Source organism: Equus przewalskii, chromosome 26 (genome assembly GCF_037783145.1).
Source record: "Equus przewalskii isolate Varuska chromosome 26, EquPr2, whole genome shotgun sequence".
Taxonomy (NCBI): Eukaryota; Metazoa; Chordata; class Mammalia; order Perissodactyla; family Equidae; genus Equus; species Equus przewalskii.
Window position 1 is genome coordinate 660,454 of NC_091856.1, and position 18,552 is coordinate 679,005.

At 46.5% G+C, this 18,552-nt stretch overlaps 1 protein-coding gene across 42 annotated transcripts in view; it reads left to right on the forward strand.

The window, feature by feature from the left end:
• UNC13B (unc-13 homolog B) overlaps positions 1-18,552 on the forward strand; it is a 210,584-nt gene that overhangs the window by 189,375 nt on the left and 2,657 nt on the right. For 11 of the 42 annotated variants that reach the window (XM_070595596.1, XM_070595584.1, XM_070595602.1 and 8 more), the window contains 15 exons: positions 336-464; positions 5,986-6,113; positions 6,748-6,833; positions 12,119-12,245; positions 12,485-12,581; positions 12,813-12,956; positions 13,275-13,352; positions 13,861-13,938; positions 14,180-14,268; positions 14,504-14,656; positions 14,783-14,906; positions 15,014-15,070; positions 15,244-15,324; positions 16,285-16,432; positions 18,174-18,230. In XM_070595596.1, the coding sequence (XP_070451697.1) occupies positions 336-464; positions 5,986-6,113; positions 6,748-6,833; positions 12,119-12,245; positions 12,485-12,581; positions 12,813-12,956; positions 13,275-13,352; positions 13,861-13,938; positions 14,180-14,268; positions 14,504-14,656; positions 14,783-14,906; positions 15,014-15,070; positions 15,244-15,324; positions 16,285-16,432; positions 18,174-18,230 (1,576 nt within the window). Of the gene's footprint in view, positions 1-335; positions 465-5,985; positions 6,114-6,206; positions 6,834-12,118; positions 12,246-12,484; positions 12,582-12,812; positions 12,957-13,274; positions 13,353-13,860; positions 13,939-14,179; positions 14,269-14,355; positions 14,657-14,782; positions 14,907-15,013; positions 15,071-15,243; positions 15,325-16,284; positions 16,433-18,173; positions 18,231-18,552 lie in introns of all 42 variants that reach the window. The other 31 variants (XM_070595597.1, XM_070595599.1, XM_070595598.1 and 28 more) reach the window with 12 other exon arrangements.

Here is an 18,552-nt window from a genome sequence, read left to right on the forward strand (position 1 = left end):
ACAAACTGGGCTGGTTGGTGCTGGGCTGGGGACCTGGCCACAAGGACATGGAGAATAAGAAGCACTGGGCAGAGTCTGAGGCTACAGGATTCATCACCTCTAAGCCTGTATTTCCATACACTTATTTCCTGGGTTACTTCTGAGAAGACCTGGAATTAACAAGGATGGGCTGGGCAGTTCTGCCCATCAGCTATCCTGGCAGTTTCATCCCAGAGCAAGGTCCAGGGACCCATAGACACTTGAAGGAATTTAGAGTAGTTTGGGGAGAGTTCTGGGAGGAAATCTGACCCAGGGAAGTGGGACCTTGGGTCCATATTTCTTTTGTTAATTTTCAGGTGCAAGAACTGCAGAGCCCTCCAAGAGCTAGCCAGGTGGTAAAGGATTGTGTGAAGGCCTGTTTGAACTCCACATATGAGTATATCTTCAACAACTGCCATGACTTGTACAACCGCCAGTACCAACTGGTAAGAGTTTCAGGATCAGGTGGGACCAGCAGTCAGTGGCTCTTGAAATTCAGCTTTCCGTTGCTGTGTTCATAGTGGAAGGGAGCTCACGACAAAGTTCTTCATGTTCATGAGGATGAGTGAGTTGTAGAGTGTGGACCGTTTGACCATGTGAGACATTTGTTTATGGACAAGGACCATTGGATAAGAAGAGTCAAACATAAGAAATCAAAAATAAGAAGAGTCATTGGATAACTGAGTCAAACAGAAGTGGCAACAATAAGTTTTCATTTGATGCTAAAGAAAGTGAAAAAAACTTGAGCACAGTTTCAGGGGATGAGTAGGTGAATTCTCAGTCCATCCCGGAGTCTTTTTTTCTCCCCCAGGTTTAATTTTATTCTGACTCATGTGGACCGACCTGTGTTCCAGGCTCAGATCTGTAGCTGTTTCTCTGAGCTACTGGCTCATGGATGTTTAAATTTTCCTTCTGACCGCATCTCTCTGTACTGCATGGTCTTCTGAGATATATTCATCAGCTGACTATCAAGTCTGACCCTTTCCTTCTGTGAGGCTGAACCACTTCACCTGTTTTAGGCTGGCATCCTAACTCAGTGCCTCATGACTTTGTACATTTGTCTAGATTCTTTCAGTAATTTTTTTTCCCTCATTTTAAAGCCAGGACTTCCTTCTGGGTCTGATTACTCAGTTCCTGTCTTAGCAATGTCTTGCAGACCACGCACTTGCCAAATAGATTCTTTTCAGTCTAACAAATAATGTATTGAATGTTCGTTCTGGGCCAGGTCTGAGGACAGCATGGTGCTCCTTCAGAATCTCATGAGCATATATATAACTCGAGTCAAAGCAGTCCATTGAAGGGCCTTGAAGGAGGGATAAAATTTGAAGGGCTTCTAAGGAGGAAGTCACTCTTGATCCAGATATTGGGAAAAGCCACATAGAACAAGGCACGTTTGAGATAAACCTTGAAAGGCAGTAGGACTTGGGGCAGCACATGATGGGAGGACAACTTCCATCTCTTGGGCATTTACCCTTTGGTGAATACAACCAATTCGTAAAGGTTCCTAGGAGCACTTTAGTAAAAACTAAACTCGTGTTCACACTGCCCACTCTCATTCCCAAATATACTTTTTGTGCCAGCCTTATCTTTAGGGCTTCCTCCTTTTAAGGTTTGTAAAACCTCCCATTAGTTCTGAAGTCCATGGGAAGGTTTCCTGGGGCCTTTGTTTAGCTTGCCACACTCTGGGTGCCTCTGTCGTCCATCTGTGGCTTTTCTCTGGTTGGGAGATGATGCTGTTCTCAGCTTTGATCTTTCAGCTTTGCAGGGATCTGTCTGTGTATTTGGTCCCTATTCCCTAGCATGAGATGAACCTAGACTTTGAAAGGGAGCTTACAAACCATTCTGGGACTTTCTTTAGCCTTTGAATTTTGCTAACTGTTTTTCACTTTCACTCTCATTTTCTCATTCATTATTTACACTGAAGTAAACCTTTGGTATGTTTTTTTATTTCCCTCCACTGACCTTCAGTCATTGGTTTGTTCAGTCATGCATTCCTTTAACAAACTGAGCACTAGGGATGTAAACTTGATTAAGACACATCTCTGGGGCCAGCTCTGTGGCACAGCGGTTAAGTGCGCGTGTTCTGCTTCGGCCATCCGGGGTTCACTGGTTCGGATCCTGGGTGCGAACATGGCACCGCTCATCAAACCATGCTGTGGCGGGTGTCCCACATATAAAGTAGAGGCAGATGGGCATGGATGTTAGCTCAGGGCCAGTCTTCCTCAGCAAAAAGAGGAGGATTGGCAGCAGATGTTAGCTCAGGGCTAATCTTCCTAAAAAAAGACACATTTCTGCCTTTTGGGATCTCATTGTTTGGTGGAGGTGGAGGCAAATTACTACATTTATTGTTTTTAAACTTGTATTGTTACTATATTTTATTGTAGTTGTAGTTGTCTGTATGTCTATACCAGAGGTTCACAGAAGGTGCTTTGGGAGCCCATAAGAGAGGTATCCAACCAGACCAGGGGTGTCAGGGAAAATTCAGAAAAGGTAAATCTCAACCTGAATTTTGAGGAATGAGTAGGAATTAGAGAAAGAAAGGGACTGGAGGGGCCAGCCCGGTGGCATACTGGTTGAGTTTGTGCGCTCTGCTTTAGTGGCCCAAGGTTTGCAGGTTCGGATCCCAGGCACGGACTTATGCACCGTCATCACACCCTGCTGTGGCAGACATCCCACATATAAAATAGAGGAAGATTAGCACAGATGCTAGCTCAACAACAATCTTCGTCAAGCAAAAAGAAGAAAATTGGCAACATTTTAGCTCAGGGCCACTCTTTCTCACCAAAAAAAAGCGGAGGGGGGATGCCATAAGAGGAAATAGAATCTTTGGAGGCACAGAATGGTGAATGAAAATGTTAATTTGAAGAAGTATGAGCAATGTAGGGTAGTTACAGTGTCAGGCTTTGGAGTTTAGATATCTGGGATTAATTCTTGGTTTTGCTGTTTATGGCTACATGACCTTGGGCAAGTAATGTAGCCTCACTGTCCTTCAGCCTCCTCATCGGTAAAGTAAGGTGATGATAATTTCTACCCAATGGAGTTGTCATGAGGATTAAATGAGATAATGCATGGAAAGTTCTTATCAGAGTGCCTGGCACATAATAAGCACTAAATAAGCAGAGGTAGTGGTTTGGTGATAGCTGCAAAAAAGAGAAGTGGTAAGGTATGAGGTTGAGAAAGAGTCATATTCTGAAGGACCTTTGTGTTGACTTGTAGATTTAGAACTTTATTGAAGGCCACTGAAGGGCAGAGGAGTAACACATGAGATTTTCCTTGCAGAAAGGTCACTGACAACTGCATGGAAGAGGGATTAGACTGAAGATCAAAGACCATTTAGGAGATCCTTGCATGATAAGAGCCTGAGCCAGAATAGTGGCAGAAAAGTTAAAAGAAGAGGTGTATTTGAATGATATGAAGGAGGCAGAATCCACAGAATGTGGATTCTGTCCTGATTTCTAATAACTTCCTGGTAATGCAGGCTTATTAAGGACTGTGGACACTTTGTCATTACATATGGCATCCCACGTCAAAGCCCTACCCCTGTCCTTCTGGGCAGTTCCAACTTTGCTTTTGTCCCATTGGGAGATAAATATTCGTTCCAGCCTCTCTCTGGTGATTTCTACTTTTCCTGTCTGGAGTCTGACCGTACAGTTGTTGCTCCTCTCCTGAGGTGCACCATTGTATTCCTTTACTTCTTCCCAACCAAAGTCTTTCCAGTTTTTTTTCCAGCTTAATTGAGATACTATTGACATGTAGCATTGTGTAAGTTTAAGGTGTGTAATGTGATGATTTGATACATGTATATATTGCGAAATGTAGATGTTTACCACCGTTTGGTTAGTTGATACATCCTTCGCCTCACATAATTACCATTTTGTTGGTGGTGGTGAGAACATTAAAACCCCATTCTCATAGCAACTTTCAAGTATACAATACAGTATTGTTAACTGTAGTCACCATCCTTACCTTAGATCCCCAGAACTTATTCATCTTATAACTGAACGTTTATACCCTTTGACCAACATCTCCCCATTTCCCCCACCCACAGTCCCTGACAACCACCATTCTGATCTTTGTTTCTATGAGTTCAGTGTTTTTGGATTCCACATATAAGTAAGATCATAGTATTTGTCTCTCTCTGTCTGACTTATTTCACTTAGCATAATGCCCTCTGGGTCCATCTTTCCTTCTTTTTTATGGCTGAATAATAATCCATTATATTTATGTACTACATTTTCTTATCTATTCATCTATCAGTGGACACTTGGGTTGTTTCCATGTCTCGGCTATTGTGAACAATGCTTCAGTAAACATGGGGCTGCAGATATCTCATCAAGATAATGATTTTGTTTCCTTCAGGTATATACCTAGAAGTGGGATTGCTGGACCATATGGCATTTCTGTTTTTAATTTTTTGAGGAGCCTCCATACTGTTTTCCATATGGCTGTACCAATGTACATTCCCACCAACAGTGCACAAGTGTTCCCTTTTCTCCACATCCTGGCCAGCATATATTATCTCTTTTCTCTTTTTTTTTTTTTGAGGAGGATTAGCCCTGAGCTAACTGCTGCCAATCCTCCTCTTTTTGCTGAGAAAGGCTGGCCCTGAGCTAACATCCGTGCCCATCTTCCTGTGCTTTATATGTGGGACGCTTACCACAGCATGGCGTGCCAAGCGGTGCCATATCCGCACCCTGGATCCGAACTGGCGAGTCCCAGGCCGGTGAAGTGGAACGTGCCTTAACCGCTGCACCACCAGGCTGGCCCCTCTCTTATCATTTTGATGATATCCATTCTAACACGTGTGAGGTGACATCTCATTGTGGTTTGATTTGCATTTCTTTGATGATTAGTGATAATGAGCACCTCTTCATGTACTTGGCCATTTGTATGTCATCTTTGGAGAAATGTCTATTCAAGACCTCTGCCCATTTTTTAATCAGATTTTTAGCTGTTGAGTTATATGAGTTCCTTATATATTTTGGATATTAACCCCCTTTCAGGTATATTGTTTGCAAATATTTTCTCCCATTTTGTAGGTTGCCTTTTCATTTTGTTGATTGTTTCTTTTGCTTTGCAGACACTTTGTAGTTTGACATAGTCCCACGTGTTCATTTTTACTTTTGTTGTTTGTACTTTTGGTGTCATACCCAAAAAATCATTGCCAAGACAATGTCAAGGAGCTTTTTTCCTGTGTTTTCTTCTAGGAGTTTTATGGTGTCAGGTCTGAGGTTTAAGTTCTTAATCCATTTCGAGTTAATTTTTGTGAGTGGTGTAAGATAGGAGTCCAGTTTCATTCTTTTGCATGTGGATATCCAGTTTTCTCAACACCATTTATTGAAGAGATTATCCTTTCTGTACTGAGTATTCTTGGCTCCCCAAGGCCTTTTCTCATCCAGCTAGGCAAATAATATGCTAGATGCAGATCCTCCCCCTAAGACATAAAGGGGCTTAAGGAAGTCCTAATCCACTGAAGGTTAGGCCAGCCTGCATGCGAGGTCTATTTAGTACCTCCTGCAGAACTTGAAGGAGCTTCTCAGAGCTGACGTGTGTATGTATGTGTGTGGTACAGGGGAGAATGGGTGTGAGAGGAGGGCTGCCAGTGGGGGTCACATGGAACTAGACCTACTTCGTGAGACAGGAGAGGCTGCTTACATCAGCCAAGGAGTTACCATACCCACAGCTACTGAGAGGAGGAGGATGGGTATCTTCATGTCTCCTAGACAAGCTTATCACACCAGTGCCTTGGAGCTGGGGAAAGAAGTTCTCAAGGTTTGTGTCCAAGGACCTGGCAGTAGTCGCCCCTCAACAGCACAGGGGCAGCTAGTGGAAGAAAGGCATTGGGAGAAGAAGGGTAGCTGAATCTAGAGGATGGGCTATGGGGAGAGGAAGAGAAGGAGTAAGACTGGAGACACTTTCCACATTCTACTCTAACTCTCACTGTCTGTCCCTGTCTCCTGGAATAAGAAGCAAGAGCTGCCTCCAGAGGAACAAGGGCCCAGCATTCGGAACCTGGATTTTTGGCCCAAACTCATCACACTTGTTGTGTCAATCATAGAGGAAGATAAGAATTCCTACACACTCGTTCTGAACCAGTGAGTGTCACCCAACTTGGTCCTGTCTGGTTGGTGGTTGGTTTGTCCATCAGTCTAACAGCCTCTTTCTTTCCTATCTCTGTGTGTTTGCAGTGCCACCTCTTCCTCCTGTCCGTCCGTCTGTCTCTCTGTCCCTTGTATGTGTCTGAGTAACTCTCTCTGAAGACAGGTGTGGAAACATAATGGGCGGCCATGCCCAGGCTGAGCCAGCCTCCCTGGAGTGAGAGGCCTCTGGGAATGGCTGCTGTAGGAATCCCAGGGGATCCAGAAACCATGTGTGTATGTGTCTGTCTGCTGTGAATAAAGTGGTCTCTCTTATAGGCCACCTCCTTGCCCTTCTCCTCCAGTTTATTTAGCTTAGGCCTGCCTTCTAGCCTCAGCCCTTCTCCCTGGGCCTCAATTCCCTGCCTTTTGGTCATCCTCTCCCCTGGGCCCACCTTCCTGAGCCGATCCTCTGTCCCTGCTTGTCCTATCACTGGCCCCTGGGCCCCTTTTCTCCAGATTGAGCCCACCCTTGTTTCCAAGGCTTCTCTCTTCAATCTGACCTCCAAGAACTAGGCACATTAGCCTTGGAATCAGTCAAGTCAAATGGCTCTTGTCTTGTTCTCTGACTGTGGCTTCTTCTGTCATCCAGGTTTCCTCAGGAGTTGAATGTGGGAAAAGTCAGCGCAGAAGTGATGTGGCAACTCTTTGCCCAAGACATGAAATATGCACTGGAGGGTAAGGGTGTGCCCAAGGCAGTGGGCTGCAGGCTCCTAGCCAAAGCACCTTGTTTGCTGCCCCTGTCCTCCCCCAGACAACTATAAGTTCTGGGTGACGGGTACGGTGAGAAGCTGGAGGGATTCTAGGCAGAGTGGATCATGGGTCTCAGGAGGCCTGGGGTGGGCAAAGCTCAGAGCTTTAGCCGGAAGAATGAGGGAAATGGCCGCATAGATGTAGGTTCTTCCTTCCAGCTTTAGAGCAAGTGTGTGTTTAAGACTTTCCCAGCCGGGAGATCAACTCCTCCCATGCTGAGTGTTCTCAAGTGGCCCACTCCCTGGAGCATGGTCTTGTGAAACTTATCTTTCCAGTTTTAAAGAACCATAGACCCTTAAATACATAGATAGTCAGATTATCCTCTCACACTGGGGAGTGCCTGGCCTGGCTTTCCTGGAAAGCTGTTCTGGATTGGTATGACAAAGCCGAAAGATACTTCTTCCCTCACTTCTCCTGTAGAGCAAAGTCACAGACAAATTACTATTCATCTTATTCATTCAGCTTATTCTTTTATTCATTTCCCACTTTGGTCTACAAAGATATCACTCCCTACCTGTATCAGACCTTCTCATTTGTACCTATCTGTGCTCACTTAGTTAGCTGCCTGTCCTGTCTGTTTATATATCTTAGTCTATCTTCTCAGCCTGTGGAAAGTGAATCTGGAAGGAGGGGGACCAGTCTGGGGCAAGGACAAAGCAGAGTCTGGATCTGTTATTTGGGTAGAGTGGCAGGGGAAATGGGTAACCTTTAGACTTCTAAACTTTTTAAGGTTTAGGATCAGTTAGTTTTTTTAAATTGACGTATACAACATTATGTTAGTTTCAGGTGTACAACATAATGATTTGATATTTGTATATATTGCAAAATGATCACCACAGTAAATCTTGTTAATATCTGTCACCATACATAGTTAGAAAATTTTTTTTCCTTGTGATGAGAACTTTTAAGATTTATTCTCTTAGCAACTTTGAATTATGCAGTACAGAATTATTAACTGTGTCACCATGCTGTACATTAGATCCCCATGACTTACTTATTTTGTAACCAGAAGTTTGTACCTTTTGACCCTGTTCACCCACTTCACACACATCCCAGCCCCTGCCTCTGGCAACTGCCAGTCTGTTCTCTGTAGGATCAGTTAGTTTTGAGGTTGAAAGAAACCTTGAAGATCTGTGTCAAATTTGAGACAGCCACAGACTGCACATACACATTATGTAGTTCTGTCCTGGAGCAGTGGCTGCCTCCTGCCTACGCTGGGTCAAGCTGGGGGCTGTAGCCTTTGCCTCAGCCTCTCAGGCCAGTGAGGAGGTCACCTGTCCCTCTCCTCCAGGCAGTACTTGGCGAGCCTGATGGGGAGTATGGTTTCAGTTCTTGGCTGGATTTTGAGGAGAAAAAAGATAAATACCTGTGAAAAATTCTATAAGAAGGGATAGTGTGAGGTAGGGCAGAGGTTTCAAACAGAGTCACCTCAGGAGCTCTGTGAAAGGGTGATGCCGGGAAGCTGGCTCCAGGCCTTTCACCTGGTGCCAGCTCAGTCAGCTCTGCTTTTATCAATCTTATATGGGGTTCTAGGTGAAATTTCTTTTGACAGGGGAGTTCTGTTAATGTTGAAAACAGACACAGAAGGGTTGAAACCTGCTTTAAGGCAAAGAACTAATGTTGATCTAGTTTCAAATCTCAATTTCACCACCTGCTCAGCAGTGTGATCTTAGACTGAGCTCCTGAATTTTTGTGAGCTCTCATTTCTCATCTGTAAAATGGGAGTGATGATAGCATCTATTTCGTTGAGCTGATGATGTAACTGAGATGTATGTAACATACTTAGCATACTGCATGGCATTTACTCAGCACTTAATGAATCTTAGTTATTAAGGACGATAAGAAACCATTATAGGCTCATGAGTTGAGATGCAGTGTGAACAAAGTAGCATTTTTAGAAGATTTTACCTCAGTGGAAAATGGCAGCAGGAACAGGGAGAGACTAGAAGCAGGGAGTGCAGATAATGTTGCAGTAATTTAGGGTCGAAGGAATGGGGCTTGGATTAGAGCAGAGAAATGGGAGAGGGAAGAATGGGTTTTGATAGACATTAGAAGGAAGCTATACAGGACTTAGTGATTGTCGAAAGTGGAGGGCAAGAGAAGGGGAGCAGTTTGGAGACCTGGATGATAAAAGGATACTGTTGACTCGGACTGTGAAAATGCTGTCACTCATTCACTATTTTTTAAGTCAACTTTATTGAAGTGTAATGTACGTACAATAAAATGAAAACACTTTGAGTACAGTTTGATGAGTTTTGACAAATAAACACAACTGTGTAACTGCTATCCCAATTAAAATATAGAACAGAAAGTTTCTTCGTGCTCCTTTGCAGTAAATCCCCACCCCAGCAAATCCCCACCCCAGCCACCAAGTGTTGATGGAGTATTTTCTTTGTGCCAGGCACTCTGAGAGTTGTTGGAGCCTCAGTGAGATGAATGAGGCATAGCTCTAGCCCTGGTGAAGCTCACAGACCAGTCTAGACAACACACATATGATTTGGCAGTTACAATTCAAAGTTATAAGTGTCACAAAAGGAAAAAGCATGAGGTGCTGTGAGGAGAACCATGTAACCCAGACCTGGGAAGACGTCCTGAAGGAGGTGGTGTACAAACTGAAACCAGAAGGATGATAGTACTTAGCTGGTGGGAAGGAAGAGTAGTAGTGACAAGAAAGGGAGACACTGAGGATACAGCATGGTCAGAGACCTAGGGTCTAGAGAGAGAGCTGGCATGCTCTCTGGAACTGGCAAGAGTAGTTCAGTGTGACTAGCACTTTAGAGTGTAGGGCAAGAGATGAGTGAGAGATGAGGATAAAGAAGTAGGACAGAGCTAGATCATAAAGGGGGTTGTAAGCCATGTTTAGGCTTTTGGACTCTATCTTGAGGCATTTGGGAGCCTTTAAAGTATGTTAAGCACGGGATTGACATGATCAAATTTATAAGGTAGAAGGGCCACTCACTCTGGTTATGGTGCAGAGAATAGATTGGAGGAGGAATGACCAGTTTGGAGACTACTGTAGTAATCCAGACCTATGCAGGTAGTAATGTGGCTAGAAAGAAATGGATAGATTCCAAAGAAATTTTGGAGGTGAAATCAACAGAGATTGGTGATTTGACTGGATGCAAATAAAGAGGAAGAAGGAAGACTTGAGGGTGATGCTCAGCATTGAACAAGAGGGTAAGGTTAGTGTGTATACTCTGTTCAGCTTCAGCTGGAGATGTTAAGATGACACGAGATGGCAACTAGAGTTAAACCCGGGCAAAGTGAGATGTTCCATCAAAGCCTTGTATAGACATTACCAGGACCAAAGAGAGATTTGAGGGAGATATCAGCAAACTGGATAGTTGAAATCATGAGGTTGAGAGAGCTCTCCAAGGATGAAGGAAAAATGGAGGGAAGAATGTGAAAGTCAGAGGCAGGAAAAGGTTATAGATACATGATTGCCTCTTTTGACAGATTAACCACACCCCCCACCCCCACCCCCCAACAACCTCAAGCATCTTTGCTGGAGCATGAGTCCACAGGACTTGTTAGAATAGTTTAAAGTGTGACCAGTGTTTCAGCAGTCATCCTGTCAGTTTTTGTACCTCAGAACTTAATGTAGAAATTGAGATTTGATACCAGAGTACAGATAATAGATTCACAGAGAAAGTGAGAGTTATATGTAAATACAGTAGTAGCACGAAAGTCCTAGAAGAAAGCAGTTAGGGAGCTCTGGAGTGATGGAGCAGCACTGCCTCCACTTCTGTTGGGTTGTTGAAGAAGGAGGGAAGGCCCTCCTGGTGTTGCCTTTTTATGTTTCTAGATTCTTAGACTGGTTCAAGAACAGCAAGGTGTGGAGTGGAAGAAAAGGGGCAAGCCCTGAGGGGGTCTCTCCGATATCCCTGATTTTTTCACTGTCCCTATTGCTCATTGCTATCTCTGCTCCGTCACAAGCATCCACTGTCATTCGTATACTAAAAGTCCCCCTTCTGGGTGGTGAGAACTTTTGGTTGTTGTCCTTTGCCTCTAGTCTTACACCTTTTTCCTCTTTTCTTGCTCACTGCTTCAAAGAAGAGACTGCAAATGAAACTTCAGTTTGAGATGGTGCTGCCTGCAGTGCCAGGAGATGAAATTCCTGGGACCAGGAGCCCTTTGAGGCTGCATCCCAGGCTCCCATTTCCTCCTTGAGTGTCTGCTGCACGAATCCACAAGGGTCAGCTGCCCAGACAGGATGTTCTGCCTTGACATGGAGGAGCATCACCTATGGCAACTGAAGTTGAGCAGTAGAGTTCCCAGGGACACTACCCTTCTCTTTGCTGCTCAGTATTCTCCCCCATTTGTTTGCTTTTACCATTATGTCATATGTAAGCACACAATTGGCTTTTATTATTCAAATCAACGCTTCATCTATAAAGGGGGTAGATGAAGAGAACCTGTGGGTGTGGCCAGTGCTTCAGACTCTCTGGGCAAGCTGTGGGTGATCTTTGTCCTAGATTTTCCAGAAGGCTCTGCAGATTCGGCTGGATGACCTTTCAAGTCCATAATAAGCGTCCCATTTTCTGTAGCATGAGGATCCTTTCATCTACCTGTGTTTCTGTGGTTTCCAGACTGATTATTCTTATTTGCGTACTTCTTTAAGAGTTCATTTTTCAGTGTCTCAGCTCTGTTCTGGGGCCGTTCACTTTGCCTCAAGATTCTGTTACACCATGGCTACTCAGTTACTCTTTCTGTCAGCTTGGGCTCACTTTGGGCTACCCTGTCTCAGCGTAGTTGTCATTGATTCATTCATGTCATGTACAACTGTTCATCTCTGTATTTAAGCCCATCTGAGGGAATGACCCAGCTACTAGGATTAGAAGAGCCCTGAAAAACCGTCATCCCTCTCCTGTCTTGGGCAGTTGCCCCACTAATCAGCATTAGCACCCACCTCCCTTTCTCCTCTTTGTCACCAGAAGACCTCCCTTGGCACTTCCAAAAGCCAGAGCAGGGAGACTATAGGCCTTATCTGGGAGTCTGGCTTAGTCACTAAAGGAAGATTTGAGCTAGGCTCTTGGAGAGCAGAGCACTTGCTGGTAGGGGGAAGTGGCTGTCAGGAGGTGATGGGAGTCACCGTTGTTCTAAGATATCTGATAGAGCCACCTGACTGGATCGCCCTCCTTGGGAAAGCTCAGAAACCATGACCTCTACCTCTGGGACCTGCCTGACCCAGCCTCTCTCCCCACCACTAGAGCATGAGAAAGACCGACTGTGTAAGAGTGCTGACTACATGAACCTGCACTTCAAGGTGAAGTGGCTCTACAATGAATACGTGCGGGATCTGCCTGCGCTCCAGGGACAGGTGCCTGAGTATCCTGCGTGAGTCATCATGTGGGCACTGTGGAGGGAAGGGAAGAGGGTCCCTCTGGTTTACAGGGTAGTTGGGGCCAGTATCCTCAACTCAGTTCAGCAAGCCAGTCTTGAGACTGCCTGTTCTGGACACTGCTTTAGAAAGACAAAAGTGTCAAACCATGTCCTACCTTCCAGAAGACCCCAGTCTGGGGGAGCTGTCAGGCACGTGGCATATGTCAACCCCCGGTTCTCCTGCCTGGCTGCAGGTGGTTTGAGCAGTTTGTCCTACAATGGCTGGATGAGAATGAGGATGTGTCCCTGGAATTCCTGCGTGGGGCCCTGGAACGGGATAAGAAGGATGGGGTAAGTCGAGGGCTTGGGCTGCATGGGGGTCAGGCCAGGTCTCCCAGCAGTTAGCTGTTAGCAAAAGTTTCTAGGCTTTAGCCAGGATGGCTGTTCCTGCCCTGTGAAGTCCATAAGGAGGACTGTTGAGGGCCACTGAGCCACCCCTGCTGGGCAGAGTCCTTTTGAACCCCACAAACTTGGGCAGAGGTAGCAGGTGAAGATGATGACCCTGTGTGTGGCCTTCCTTAGTTCCAGCAGACATCAGAGCACGCACTCTTCTCCTGCTCTGTGGTGGACGTCTTCACACAGCTCAACCAGAGCTTTGAGATCATCCGGAAGCTGGAATGCCCAGACCCCAACATCCTTGCCCACTACATGAGGAGATTTGCTAAGGTGACCATGACCCTCCTTACCCCTCCCCTTTACCATCACCACTCTCACAGCCTACTCACAGGCCCAATTTCAACCCCTCTCTGCGGTGGCCTTTGGGTGAAGCCTGGCGTTACCCAACTCTCCTTTGCATGTGTCTAGGGCGGATGGGTGGGTTTGTCTCAGTGCTTTTCTGGGGTTGAAAGGAAGCTTTATCTCTTACCATGAAATTCTCCTTTACTTCCCTATTGTTGTTCTGGGATGAGAGGTGTGACCTCAGGCAAGATCCTTGTGGGGAGAGTGAAGAGTTCCCTCTCCTTTCCTTTTCTCCTCTTTTCTCAGACCATCGGGAAGGTGCTGATGCAGTATGCAGATATCTTATCAAAGGACTTCCCAACTTACTGCACAAAGGAGAAAATGGTGAGGGTCAAGCCCTGGGACCCTTAGAGAAGGGAGTGGAGGACATTTGACTCCTTGCTTTTGAAATTATCCTCTGAGCCGAGGCTGGGGGTGATGTCCTGACTTCTGCTTCCCAGCAAGGCTTTGCTTGAGATTATGCCACAAAATAAGAAGTTGACTAGGAGTTCCCTCTGAGCCTCCATTTGGTACTTTATCCTTTACTAAGCTAGACCTTTGGTTACTCTTTGTTTTTTTTTTTTAATAAAAAAATTAAGACATTCAAAGAGTTATGAAGAATAATACCACAAACATGTGGGGCCCACCACGCAGCTTAAAAACAGTAACATTTGCTTCCAGTCCATTCGTGGAGAATTGTCTGAATTGGTTCCAGATTTCAGTACTTAGGGAGAGACGCATGTAATATGTGTTGTAAATTCCTTGTGGCTTTTGGAGTAGAGGGAGAGACCCTAGGCTGATGGGTTCTGTGCTGAAAGGAGCCAAGACTCAGCAGCTCCGTCTGTCTCTAAAGCCCTGCATCCTGATGAACAACATGCAGCAACTGAGGGTCCAGCTGGAGAAAATGTTTGAGGCCATGGGAGGCAAAGAGGTAGGTGTTAGGGTTTGGTGTTTCTGCACTTCCCCTTTGTTCTGAGCTCCTTGGCCACAGAACTCCACCCTCTCCTGACTAGGTGTAGGCCAGGAGTTTAGCTTGGGGTCTGGGCTGGCTTGAGCTGAGAGATTTGAATAGGCATTGGGGTGAAGGCCCTAGAAGGGAGGAATTGGGAGCACAGGAGGGGAGAAAAGAGAAAGAGAACCAGCTTAGCCAAGCCCACCTCCTGTGGATACAGTTGGACCCTGAAGCTGCAGACAGTCTGAAGGAGCTGCAGGTGAAACTGAATACAGTTCTGGATGAGCTCAGCATGATGTTTGGAAACAGGTCAGTGGCCCCAAAACCCACCACCCTCAGAGCCAGGTGTGGTCCCTGGCCAATCCCAAAGCCCCTGCCCCACACCCATCCATCCAGCTGCAGGTGTGTGATCTTCCCTTCCCTGCTGGCTGTGCCCGCTGGAGCAGCACCATGCCTGTGCTGGAGTGGGACCAAATAGCTAGTGCTGCTCCAGGGACCATGTTTGTTTGAGGAGAGGAGGGCTGCACTGTGGGCACATGCGTAGTTTCCAGGTGCGGATTGATGAGTGTATCGGACAAATGGCCGACATCCTGGGCCAAGTGCGGGGCCCAGGGAATGCATCCCCCAACACCAGGGCCTCAGCGGCTCAGGACGCGGATAGTGTGCTGCGGCCTCTCATGGACTTCCTGGATGGCAAGTGAGTAGAGCACTCAGGAATGTCCTGTGGGGACAAGCAAGGCAGAGGCAATTAGATGGAGGAGCCTCTCAGGGAGGAGGGCTCCCAAACACTCACCCCAGCCTTACCTGTTGCCTGGGTCTGCAGCCTCACACTCTTTGCCACTGTGTGTGAGAAGACGGTTCTGAAGCGTGTACTGAAGGAGCTCTGGCGGGTGGTAATGAACACAATGGAAAGGATGATTGTTCTGCCCCCACTCAGTGACCACACGGTAAGGACACTTCCCTTCCACTTCCTCCTGTTGTCTCCCTTACCTCGCTCCATGCTTCCTGATAAGTTTGGAGTCTTCTGCTTTTGACTGATTCCCTCTCTGCCCAGGGCACCCAGTTGATCTTCACTGCTGCCAAGGAGCTGAGCCATCTTTCCAAACTCAAGGTACTCTGGATGTGTGGGGCCCTTCTAAGGCTTGGGAGGAAGGAAATTTGAGCTTTGGAGACTGAAGAGGAGAGGAAGGAGAGGAACATGTAGCGGTGGGCTGGCAGGTAGGGGCAAGATTTTCATGACAGCCGCTAGCTGACCTGATGCTGTTGCTTTCTCTTGGGTTCCAGGACCACATGGTGCGAGAGGAAACACGGAATCTCACTCCAAAGCAGTGTGCCGTCCTTGACCTTGCCCTGGACACCATCAAGGTGGAGACCTCCCCCTCCTCCAGACATCTGACTGTCACACCCTCTTGGCCTTGGCATTCCACTCTGCCAGACTAGGTGTCCCTTGGCCTCTTGCCACCCACCTCCAGAGGAGAGTGATTTTTAATGTTCGTTTCTTTCTTTGCTATGTGCATATTCTTCCTTGGGAACAACCAAAATGGCACCTCCTATGTGATCTCAGGTGACTCACCATGGACCTAGAACACTTACTCCTGGGTTCTGAGGACAGTTCAGTTCACTTCGTTCCTCATTGCCATTCTTGAATATTTTCCACTGGGAATTACTCTTACAGATCCTAATACCCCACATCTGGCTGATATTTCTCTCTTCCACTTATGTATAAAGTCTTTTGGGTTTTCAAAAGACTTTTTTTTCTCTATGCGTATTTATTCATTCAGCCAGGCAACATGCACCAGACACTATGCACCAGACGCCAGACACCAGACACTATGAAGGATATAGAGACAATCAGATATGATCCCTAGCCTCAAGATGTTTATAATCTGGTAAGGTGGTGATAAGGCAGGTACATATGAACTGTGATTCAGCACACTTGGGAGAGGTATGTCGTAGGTATAAATTTCTCCAAAGGTTCAAAGGGGTGAAAGAGCACTTCTGGCTACTCTCTGCCTGAAATGTGTCTATCGCATATTTTTGCCTGTCTAGATAGATTGATCCATTCTTCAGACATCACATCCAGGAACATGGCCATCCCCTACCACTCCTGCCAGATACCCAAATAATGCTCTTCACCTGAGAGGCTGTGACTCTGGCTGTGTGGTATTCCTGATCTTGTTGTTTGTTGACTAGCTTATTGTCCTTACCATCCTCTTCTGACATCTTTATTGGGCCTTTGCGCAGATGTGGTTTCTCTGAGGACAGTGTTGGGGAGCTGCCTCTGTAAGAGGATGAGACAATAGCAAGTACTTTTTGGTCTTTCAGCAATACTTTCATGCAGGAGGCAATGGGCTGAAGAAAACCTTCCTGGAGAAGAGCCCAGATCTGCAGTCCCTTCGCTATGCCCTGTCTCTGTATACACAGACCACAGACACACTTATCAAGACCTTTGTGCGCTCACAGACTGCCCAGGGTAAGGCCTACGGGCTGTGGGCCCCCGCCTCCCCTCCAAGATACATCTCTGCCCCCAGGGAGTCAGTATCCTCTAGTCCTTATGGAGGATCCAAGTACTTCTTCAGAGAATCCTTCAAAATCAGACCCCAGGATTTGGGGACCCCCTTGAGGGAAGACAATACTTATCCCCACCCCATACCCATACCAGACAGGAGAATCATAGGCACCTGGGAAATGTGCTTGGGATTTCTGTTCCCAGACATCACCAGCCAGTGCATGTTTATTGCGCTCAAGTTGTGTGCCTTGTTTGATAGGAAAAATCTCTGAGGAACTCTTAAGAATGAGTGGTTGAGACACTCGTGAAGGCTCAGGTTTTGGGTTCATTAGTTGGATGTTGTCCTGGGGAAAGAAAGCAAAAGACTTTCTGTAGATTCTCTAGCATGGGGGTGGAGAAGACTGAGACAGGCAAATCATGAGAGTATTTAAAGGGAGGGTGCAGATCATGGGGCTCTGCATAGCTAAGGCTCCAACCTCATGGGTGATGCTAACGCACAGGAGACCTGGGCAGTTGGTTTTCTCCCAGCAACTTGCAGTCCTCAGAACCCCTCCCTGCCTCAGGCAGGCCTAGCCACAACAAAACACAGCTACACAGACATGGCTCAGACTGAAATTCTGACTCTCACCCTGGAGCAGAGCCTTCCTAGGCAGACCTTCAGGCGCATTTGTTTTTGCTTGTTCCAGGGAAACCTGGGCGTGCTGCCTGGGAAGCTAACCTGGTGGAGGAGGGAGGGGAAGTCTTAGGCCTTGTTGAGCTGTGGATCTGGAGCACAGAGCTGACCTGGAGGGGAGGAAGGATCTAAGCAGTGAGACTGGAGTTGATGGAAGCTGAAAAGATGCAAGGGACCTACAGTACTGCTCCATTTTCCACACCCGTTCTTATTTCAAGTCCCGGGTGGGAGAAGAGAGAGCAAAACAAGTTAGGAGCCTTGGGCCGGCCCTGTGGCTGAATGGTTAAGTTCGCGCTCCGCTTCGGCAGCCCAGGGTTTTGCCAGTTCAGATCCTGGGCACGGACATGGCATCGCTCATCAGGCCATATTGACGCGGCGTCCCACATGCCACCACCAGAAGGAACCACAACTAAAAATATACAACTACGTGCTGGGGGGATTTGGGGAGAAAAAGCAGGAAAAAAAAAAATAAAAGAAGAAAGAAGTTAGGAGCTTTGCTCAGGGGAGCAGGGAGAGCTTTTACAGAGCTGAGTATGTGCAAAGACCTGTAACATAAGGGAGGATCCGAGTTAATCCAGAAAGGCTGCTTAGAAGCACTGAGCTTTAAACTAGACATAAAGATGAGGAGAGGCTGGAACAGGCACAAAGGAGGTAAGAACAGAGTGAGGACTGCAAGGAGGATTCCAGTGTATGTGTATGTTTTCTACCCATTGCTTTATTATTTAAGGCCTAGGAAATTAGAGCCTGCAGCCTTTCTCTTTCCTGCCCCACTGGTCTCAGATACCCTCTCTCTGTTATTTTCTACTGCTTCTCCCCATGATTTGGTTGATCTTTGACCCATGAAGTCTAATTTGGATCATTCACGCACAGAGCCCAGCTCTTTGACTTCTCTCTCCACCCCACCCCATCTCTCTGCTCCCTCAGAATATGTGTAGAGCTGCTCCAAATGGTTAACTCCTTAGACTTCTAACTGATTCTTCTTTCTCTGTCCTGTTGCTGCTACTACCTCTTGACTTGCCTGTCCTCACTCAGTGCATGATGGGAAAGGTATTAGGTTTACTGCTAATGAGGACATTCGGCCGGAAAAGGGTACGTTATACACTGTGCAGATGTGAATCTAACATGGGCTAACAATATCCCCGTGAATTAGGATGAGCTGCTCATGTGGTGGGTGGAGGAACCAGGTGTCAAAGTTCAGAATCTCTATCCCAAGTCTCAGAAATGGGCAATGTATTCATTCAGTCTAAGACAGGGTTAACAATAGTTCTGTCCTCAGAATTCCCCCACCCCTCCACCTTAGGACAAAGAAGTTTTATCTGGGGTGCAGGGCACTGGTATTTTCCCAAAATAGAGTGAGGCCTCTGCTGAGAGGAGCCTGCAGATGAGCCAGAGATTAGGATTGGGGAGCTGT